This window comes from Microchirus variegatus (assembly GCF_963457635.1).
Source record: "Microchirus variegatus genome assembly, chromosome: 1".
Lineage (NCBI taxonomy): Eukaryota > Metazoa > Chordata > Actinopteri > Pleuronectiformes > Soleidae > Microchirus > Microchirus variegatus.
This window is the reverse complement of record NC_139802.1, coordinates 3154282-3163038: the sequence shown is the minus strand read 5'-3', so window position 1 is coordinate 3163038 and position 8757 is coordinate 3154282. Positions and strand designations below refer to the sequence as shown.

At 41.9% G+C, this 8757-nt stretch overlaps 1 protein-coding gene across 1 annotated transcript; it reads right to left on the bottom strand.

Moving 5' to 3' along the window:
- Positions 1–268: 268 nt before the first annotated feature.
- On the bottom strand, positions 269–7044 carry khdc4 (KH domain containing 4, pre-mRNA splicing factor). The gene is made up of 14 exons (XM_083889454.1): positions 6925–7044; positions 6321–6504; positions 5365–5493; positions 5206–5285; positions 5055–5107; positions 4780–4958; positions 4370–4581; positions 4180–4240; positions 3501–3561; positions 3107–3387; positions 2816–2959; positions 2223–2332; positions 2035–2120; positions 269–1012 (listed from the first exon to the last, which is right to left on the bottom strand). Exons 1-14 carry the CDS (start codon positions 6951–6953, stop codon positions 780–782), a joined length of 1842 nt encoding a protein of 613 aa, XP_083745580.1. The 5' UTR covers positions 6954–7044; the 3' UTR covers positions 269–779.
- Between the last annotated feature and the right edge of the window lie 1713 nt (positions 7045–8757).

The window sequence follows — 8757 nt, the reverse complement described above, 5'->3', positions numbered from 1 at the left end:
TATTGTACATGACACCGTTGTGAACAGATTTTCAGTTATCATCCTTGTATTAGTTGTCTATCGTGTAATTAATTCAGCAGTCAGATGGTCACTTAATGTAGTTTACAGTATTTTGGAAGGTTAATCTGTTGACGGGTAATTTGCAAACGTGAGTTGCTTGGTTTCAAAATCATCCCTTCACCCAATGATGCTACAAACTTCAATGAGGGGAACAAAAACAAGAAGTAAAGCACAAATTTAAACCTGGCAATAAATTAACTTTATTTCATAAAAGCATGAAATAAATTCCATCAGGTTTTCCAACATAGAGTCCAACATGATCTGTACTAAAGAACGATATAGGAAAGGGTAATGGTGTCACTGACTTGGACAGGGAAGGGGAAAAAAAGTAGGAAGTTAGGGTTTAAAGTGGACAGTGATGTTAAACATCATTGCCATGTGAACTCCATGTGAATTCTAATGTTCTAACAAAGACACTTGGCATGGATAATCATTCCATTCAAATGTGTAGAGGCAAAGCACCACTCATCTGATCTTTCTATACATCCACAAAATAGTTTGGAGTATCAGTCCTGAAAAATGTTCCTCTTCCAACTATGATGTGTGCACAGAAACAAACAGGTTTGCAAAACATTATAATGTCCATTTAGACCCAAGATCTAAAATAATACTGAAACCAACAGAAGCTATAAAACGTCATCCACCGAACATGAAGCGTTGAGGTGAACATCCTGTAAGACTCTGTAGAAAGCATTGAGAGAGGTAAGAGTTTTTCTGTTTCACGGTGCCATCCAGAAAGGCATCGACTGCTGCTGTGGCTGTGTTTTAGCACGGGGGGGCGGTGGAGGAGGGCAGCGATAGCCCTGTGTCCAGCCTGAGGAGGAGGAGGTAGGGGGAACTGCCCCGGGGTTACCTGGCCCTGAGGCTTTGGACGAGGAGTGGTCTTCCTCTTCATCAGAGGAGTCTCCGGAGTATGCTACCAAACCTGTTTTCAACCTTTTCACTGCAGGCTCTGAAAGGACGAGGAAGAGCAGAAGAGGGGAAAAAACATTTGGGGGGGGGGGGGGGAGAGAGAGAAATATGGGGAGAGAAAAACAAACAGCAGCAGCAAGTTTCCAATAAGACATTCAAACACATTTAGGGAGAAACAAATTGTTAATAGATTTAAATGATAGTTTGTCAGCAGTGTAGTGGAAGGGGCGGCCATTCGAAAGCAGCCATTGGTTGGTGGGGAGCGACATTGTTAGGGCCATCCAATCGAGTGGCAGGACAGTGTCACAGGACGAGTCGTGCCCCCACCCCAACAGTATCCAGCATCGCCCCAGAGACACATGGAAGAGAAGAAAAACACAGAGAAAAAGAGAAAAACACAAAAACAGGAGAGATTCTTGTTAGTGAGGAAAGCAAACAAACTATGGTCAGTCACTCCAGACTGATGATGTCATCAGAATGGGACGGTCAGGTGAATTCGACTTAGAAACGGACGCACTAATAATGTCGACTCATAGCTACACCTCACTATCTGGAGATTTCTAATCACTGCGCCAGAGTCCTGTAAGAGCTGTAAGAAGCACAACAGCCGAAGTATGTGATAAAAGCTTAAAATTTATCTTTTAATGATTGCCAACAGCAGCATTTATTGGCACAATCAAAATGAAGTGCACTTCTATACTTTTCTAACGAACTGATGACTACCGCTGGTATCTTTTAACCCTGGGTGGTGGCAGCAGCAGCATAATGACGCACACAGAGCGCGCCCTGTAGTTGGAAAAACGGAGTAGTGAGCTAACTGAAACATGGCGGCGACTGGGGCAACAAAAAGTAAAAATAAAAGCTACTAATCACACAGTTCTCACTCCACCATGCTAGAGCCCATAGAAAAAAAAACTGGTGATTTATATCGTACACTGTGTAGCTCTACATTTAGGCTGTGTGAATAGATCCAGGCTGAGCTTTTATAAGGAGAGCAGAGTCCACAGTGAGGAACTGTGGATTTGATCTATGATAAATCAGTCCACAGGATGATGCCCTTACCCATGAGGCCTTGGGGTGGCCTTCTGTCCTCCATCTTGGGTCTAACTCCATTCACGGGCATATGTGGTGGAGGCATTAGCTGCCGACTGGATAACAGCAAAACAGATGGTGTGAATTACCCATGTTAAGTGTCCTATGTGCTGTTGAATTTTCAATATAAGTGACAAGTATAACGAATCTTTGAGTACCTGTCCCTCTCACTTGGCAGACCAGAGGAACTCTGTGGTAGGGGTCCTGTAGTCTCAGGGCTGCCCACTGAGAAGCCTGCACCTAAATTAGTCATATGAATGGGTCCATGCTATGAGCAGAAAAACACACAGGCGCGATTAGCAGAGATGCTCTACTAAACCCTGTCCTGACACTTTTTAAACTGTTAATTAGAGAACAAACTTGGCACTAACGTGAAACAGACGTTGTCGATGCAAAGTATAGCTTACCACAAGAATGAACATTTCTCCCATCCACTGTGACAAATACTTAAAGCTTATCAGAAACAGTTTGTGTTTTCTGTAACTCAATATTACCAGTAAAAAGACACAAATGCACAGTAACACGAGAAGCAACACAAAACAGGAGGCCATGCTATCTAAAACAAACAACAAGGAACGACACATAACTGGCAGACTTGATACAAACAGCTCTCAGGTTAGAAATAAAACTATGCAAATACAAGGAAAAAACAGAGGCTACACGACGAGGAAAAAGATAATCAAGGTTGACAAAAAATAAATTAAAAACACAGTAGAATGATGCGCATTAAGTGGGTGAGTGGTTAAAACACCTGGTATCCAAGTAGACCGCTGTCCCTCTCGTCTGGTACCTCTTCTGTGAAGCGTCTTTTCTGCGGTGGGTTGAGTGTAGAGGCAGGAGATGGAGCTTTGGGTGGCGCTGCAGCAGAAAGAGGAAAAGGTAGAGAAGGAAGAGTCTGCAAAAAACAAGTAAAGGAAATAGCGCAAGTATCATTTATTGTTTCATAAAGTAGACCTGAAAATGTATTTGGCAACAATAAAAAAAACAAAAAACGATGATTCCATCTTTATAATTTCAGGAAATGCCTGAATGAGTTTCCTACCTGAGGCATAGTGCATGGAACGGGAGCTGGAACAGGAGCCAGAATGGGAGCTGGAGCGTGGCATGGGCCTGGACCAGGGGCTGGTAGGAGTTGATATTGGGGAGGCACACCTGTGACTGCAACAGGAGGTATAGGAGGGGGGGCAGTGTAAGGAGGGGGAAGGGGCTGGGGCTGGGGCTGAGGTGGAGGTACAGGCATGGGGTATCCTGGCTGGTATCCTGGAGGGGGGTAGTAAGGAGGCTGAGGAGGTATCCCATTCACCATTGGAGGCTGTCCAAAGCCTGGAAGTGGAGGGGTGGAGGGATGATCAGGCACTATGACTTATACAGTCACACTTATAAAATCAAAACTCAAGAGATACATAGAAAACAAAGAAAATCCGCTGTGTGTGTACCTTGTTGTGTTGGCATCATTGTGCTCATTTGACTGAGGAAACAAGAATACTCTGCATGCACCTGCAGATAAAAGAAAATGTTGAGTTTAATCCTAATTTAACAACAATGGCAGCATACAACATACAAGCAAATACAAGTTGAAATTAGAAAGCACAGATATGGCTGGTGGTTTAAGCTACAGCGTGTAACTTCTCGAGATGTTTTTGTTGTTGCTATTATTTATCTCGATTTTGGCCTTCATGAACAGAAACAGTATAACATTACTTGTATGCTCTGACCTTCATTTGAAAACAAGCCACCAGCAATACTATCAGACCTGACAGAGGGAGCATTTACACTGGCAGTACAGATGCAAGAGGTTTTTTATCCCGACAAACTACTGAATGACTGGGTTGTTTGAGCAGTAGAATTCACTTCTTTGCGTTGTCAGTCATACTCCAGCCAGTCTGCAGTTGTCTTGCTTTACTATCGGCATATACGCCATCATTCTTGACATAAAAAAATAATAACTTCCTGTGCACATCAACACAGACTTTGCCAGGCAACACAAGATCTAAAGTGCTATACTGGGAAACACAGATAGTCTTGAGGAGTGGATAAGACTTAGTCACCATTGTGTGAACTCATTTGACAAAAGCTTGAATATAACAGGCGTTGGTTTAACAGTACATTACTCACCGTCTGAAGAAGATTCTCACACAAAGTTTTTGCTGCTGCAAGTCCTTCTGGTTTCGGATGACTGGAAAGGAAACATTTTAAATTTAGCACTGTAGACGTCACAATGTGGAGTTTAGTTGCAAGTGTGTGGCTAGCTTGTATTAGTGTTCAAGCAGGTTTATAAGATGCCCTCATTGATATGAACACTAACCTGATATATATGTACATGGGTTCAAAGGCCTCCCGTCCAGAGGCAGGTTCTAAGCAACCTGATCCTTTTCCTCTGAGGAAGACTTTGGCCCCAGTCTCAGCCTGAATGTGCTGCAGGTATGAACAACCGTGGCCCTCTACTCGCTCTTTAACCACAAACCCTGGGATAGCATGCTCCAGTCCCACAAAGACTTTGTCTTGAACATAATGCATCTGAGACAGAGAGATAACATAAGGATATAAATACAACAATGCATAATACATGTTATCACAGCTTTCCATATGCAGAATAACTGTGGACCTCGTCTGCTCTGTTAGTAATTATGAAAGAAAACAAGTATAAAAAATTCTGAGGAACTAAGATTTTCCTTATCTTATTTCATGAATAGTAAAACTCGGGAGCTTTCTTACCCCAGACTGAAAGTGTGGTTTGTGGTGGGTCATGGGGGGCAGTGAGGGTGGAGGTGGGTTATGTTGGTGGTAAACTGTGACTGAAGCTCCACTGGGGGAGAAGGATGAAGATGATGATGAGGCAGTTGCAGCCTTGACCACACCATTGGTGATTATTTCCTTGATTCTGTTAACTGCCCCTGGAGTACAAAAGACAACAATATTTTGTCTAATTACAGACCTTATCAAGACTTACATTCATTATTAATGAAAGATAATTTTGACATAATACTGACTGTCAACAAGGTCTCTCGTCTGTCCTTGGACATGTAGATACAGAGGTCTATCTCTGCAATGAGAGGGCAGAAACAAGGTCATCATTATCACATTATCAACAGCAAGCAACATTTTTTATGATTAGCTGCTAAAAAGAGTAAGAGAAGTCACCCTGGTAGAGCTTTGCCTTTCTCCTCTGCTGCCATATAACGCCCTCTGGTTGAAACCGCAGCACCGCTAACTTTACTAATCTGCAAAATCAATCAATAATTAAACCACAGGTCGATCTTATCAACTCTGAAAGATGAGATTGGAAATATTGCGGCCGACCTCATCCTGAGTTTGCCCTCGTGTCAGGAGATTTCGACAGGTAATCGGGACGTCGTTGATTTCAACCTCAGCTACCACCAGGTCATCTTTGGCTTTTGTTGGCACTGGAGGTTTTCCAACTCCCACAGCCTGAGTCAAGAGCCAAGAAATGAAACATGCGTCATTGAAGACCCTGGAGCTTCACCCACATGAGAGTACATGTGACCACTCAAATGTGGGTGAACAATGTGCACATGCACAACACCACACAGAGAGGTTTATGTACCGCAATATAACAATGAAATATTTAATCTGGAGAGATTGAAGTTTGTGTCACTTTGTAAACTGCTCACTTCCCATAGAGGGAAGTTAGCCTCTACAGATCCAGTGGAATAAATATGGTGGGTGTTTTTGTAAGCAGCATTAGAGAAAAGCGCATGTATGTAGGAGAGAGACACAAAGATTGTGGAAGCTACAGTGGCATTTTAATCTGATGTGTGGAATCCTTTCTGATTAACTAACAAAAATGATGTGCAGACACTGTCAGACATGTCTACCACATAATCATTATGTGGCACTTTATATTATCACTCATCACAGCACCACTGCCGAGGAAGAGTTCACAAGGTTTATTGGTCCATATATAACAAAAACAAAACAAACTACAGTCGTTTTATTTACTGAGCATGCTAAAACCAAAGGATAACATACTCGTTACCAACTTTATACAAAGAGACATATTTGAAACTTACACAGAGACTGCATTCACCGCAGATAGGTGGACTGCATAAACTATCCAGAGCTATATTATTGTCACAATATTGCAATAAATACCGTACCATGTGCTTGTTACAGTAATTATCGTATCCTATGAGATTGTGGAATGTGACATCCCTAAGTCATGCAACTTATGTAATGCGTTTTAACAACATCCCTCCATGAGAACAACCAGCCACTGATCTTATGTTGTTATTTACCTTGTCAGGGGGTCCAGGGGTTCCGATCTGCGAAGGCTTTAGTTTGCCCTTGGCTACTAACATGGCATTAATCTTGGCAGCCACAGCAGCAGCAGCATCCAGAGCCCCAGTGGGTGCAGCTTCAGCCTCCCCCATCCCACCAGGACCAGGACCAGGACCGGGCTGGTCCCATTTGCTGCGGCGGCTAGAACAACAGAGAGATTAGTAATTACAATAAAGTTGAAAAAAAAAAGACACTGAAAATGACTGTGAGCTCACGAACTAACGTTAACGTTGAACTTACTAATAACCACCTGTCACTGACAATGGCTGTGGATGTGATTTAGATAGGGGACGTGATTCTGGACCTCAATGTGTCACTTGTTTTTCCTTATATTTATTGGGTTTACTGAGACCAATAACATTACACAATTACATATATAAAATGGCAAAGGAGTGAACTAGCATTAACCAGTGCATGCAGCAGTGCAACAACAGTCCGCCATGATTACATTAACAGGTTAACGTAAGCTAGCGAGTGGCTAACTGAAAGAGTCTAGACGACGACTCGCGTGAATAAAGTATTGCAGATAAATAAGACAACAGCCCGGTTTGAAGCACTCACCCGCCGTTTTGGGTTCCACAATATGACATCAATGTCTTATCTAATGGGATATTTTCCTTTTATTGCAAAAAAAAATATAGGTGAAAACCTTCCACTTCGGTTCTGAACGGCTAGCTTAGCTTCACTGTTGTGTTTTGGCTGTTGTTAGCTCTGTCCGTTTCCGCCTCCGGTTGATGTTGCATGACGCAGGAATGGCACTAGAGGGCGCCAGACACCAGCACAATGAGCACATGCTGGAATACCTCGACCCATCGAGTTCAGGTGTGGACAAGAGTGTTATGGCTGCAGCCTGGAGCCTCGGTGTGGATGATGTGTGTGTAGCACTGTTGCTGCTAATGCTAATGCTAACGCTAATGCTGCTGCTGCTGCTTTCATCACCTCCACCCTGGGTGAGTTTCTTCAGAGGAGCCGTCAACATCAACCAAGTTTCCAGTTCCAGGTGAGAGAGAAGGAGGAGAAGAGGCCACACACAGACCGGGACATCTCAGTCAAGGTAGATTGCATTATTATTATTATTTTTGTTCTAAAGTATTTTCATCTAAAAGCTTATAAAAGCACAACTAAGAATATTTGTGCAAGGTCTTTGATTCAGCAATATACAAAATAGGTGAGAAAACAGAATAAAAAGCTGTAAAATATTTACAATAATAATAAAAAACAATCGAAAATACAATACATTATACACTTTAAATTACTTTTTTTAATGAATATATTGTTATTTGTTCTGATAAATAGTGTAAAAACGGTAGTCGTAGAGTTTAATTATGGCAGATACAAACTTTGTCTTTATTAATCCATAAATGAAACAAACAAATAAATGTTTATTCAGTAGTTCTATAGTTTATAGTTTTAAAGGCATACACGACATAAGCACAATTCATATCATATGAAGTGAAGAGTGGAAATAAAAGATAAAAAACTAAAATAAACTTTCTAAACTAAACTTTCTTCTTTGCGGTTGTACAGCAGTTGGCATCTGTTATGTTAAAGCTCACTTATAATTTCCTCCAAAACTTATATTTCCAATCTTATGTTTTATTCTTATCATGTTGTTTCTGATCCAAATGGAAGTTCTATGTTTGAAGAAAGCCTTAGTCCACGTTTCTAACTTATACAAAAACATATGCATCTGCCTTCTCTCATTACATCAGCTGTATGATCCCTTCCCACCTTGATTTATGCACATCATTTAGATTTTGCATCCTGATCTGTTTAATGGATGTTATTTTTTAGTATTCCGTTGAGGTATTTATCTGGAAAACTTTTATGTAATATGACCTGCATGCAAACCTGTTCCCAGCATTTCTCCTGATATTGTTCCCCGTTGTGAGCCTCAATGCAAATTCTCTGCGAACCCCAAACACTCCGGGTTTTTCAATCTGAACTGTTTAAATGCAGGATGAGACAGACAGAGACAGACAGACCAGCATCCTCCCAGTCTGTGCTGATGTTCTGATGCACTGAGTTACTCAAACACAGTCCTCACTCGGGCAGGTGCCGGTGTTCAGTTACTGACCACCCAGGAGCTCAGAGACATGGTCAGTGGGTGCAGGTTACTGTGGAAGGTGAGAACGCTGTGTGAGGGCGACACTGATCAACAGATTCAACAACCGGCACTTAGTCAGATTTCTTTTGTCCTGTGTTGTGCAGTGTTGAAAACAATCTGAAAAACTCTTCTTTCCTGAGTTTGACCAGGATCTAGGTCTGTCTTGTACGAATAAGAGGAAATGATTGATGATCAGAGCCTCATTGCAACCTCTGTTATGGATGATACTTGGCAATTGACCTTGGATTTAATGTGAATTTCCATACAAACGTATGCTGTGTTTATAT

Coding starts and splice junctions, on each gene's coding strand:
- khdc4 (XM_083889454.1), bottom strand. CDS start 6,953: ATGTCATATTGTGGAACCCAAAACGGCGG. Junction 5,494..6,320: donor CCCCTGGACCCCCTGACAAG/GTAAATAACAAC, acceptor CTCTTGACTCAG/GCTGTGGGAGTTGGAAAACC. Junction 5,108..5,205: donor AAAGGCAAAGCTCTACCAGG/GTGACTTCTCTT, acceptor CTCTCATTGCAG/AGATAGACCTCTGTATCTAC.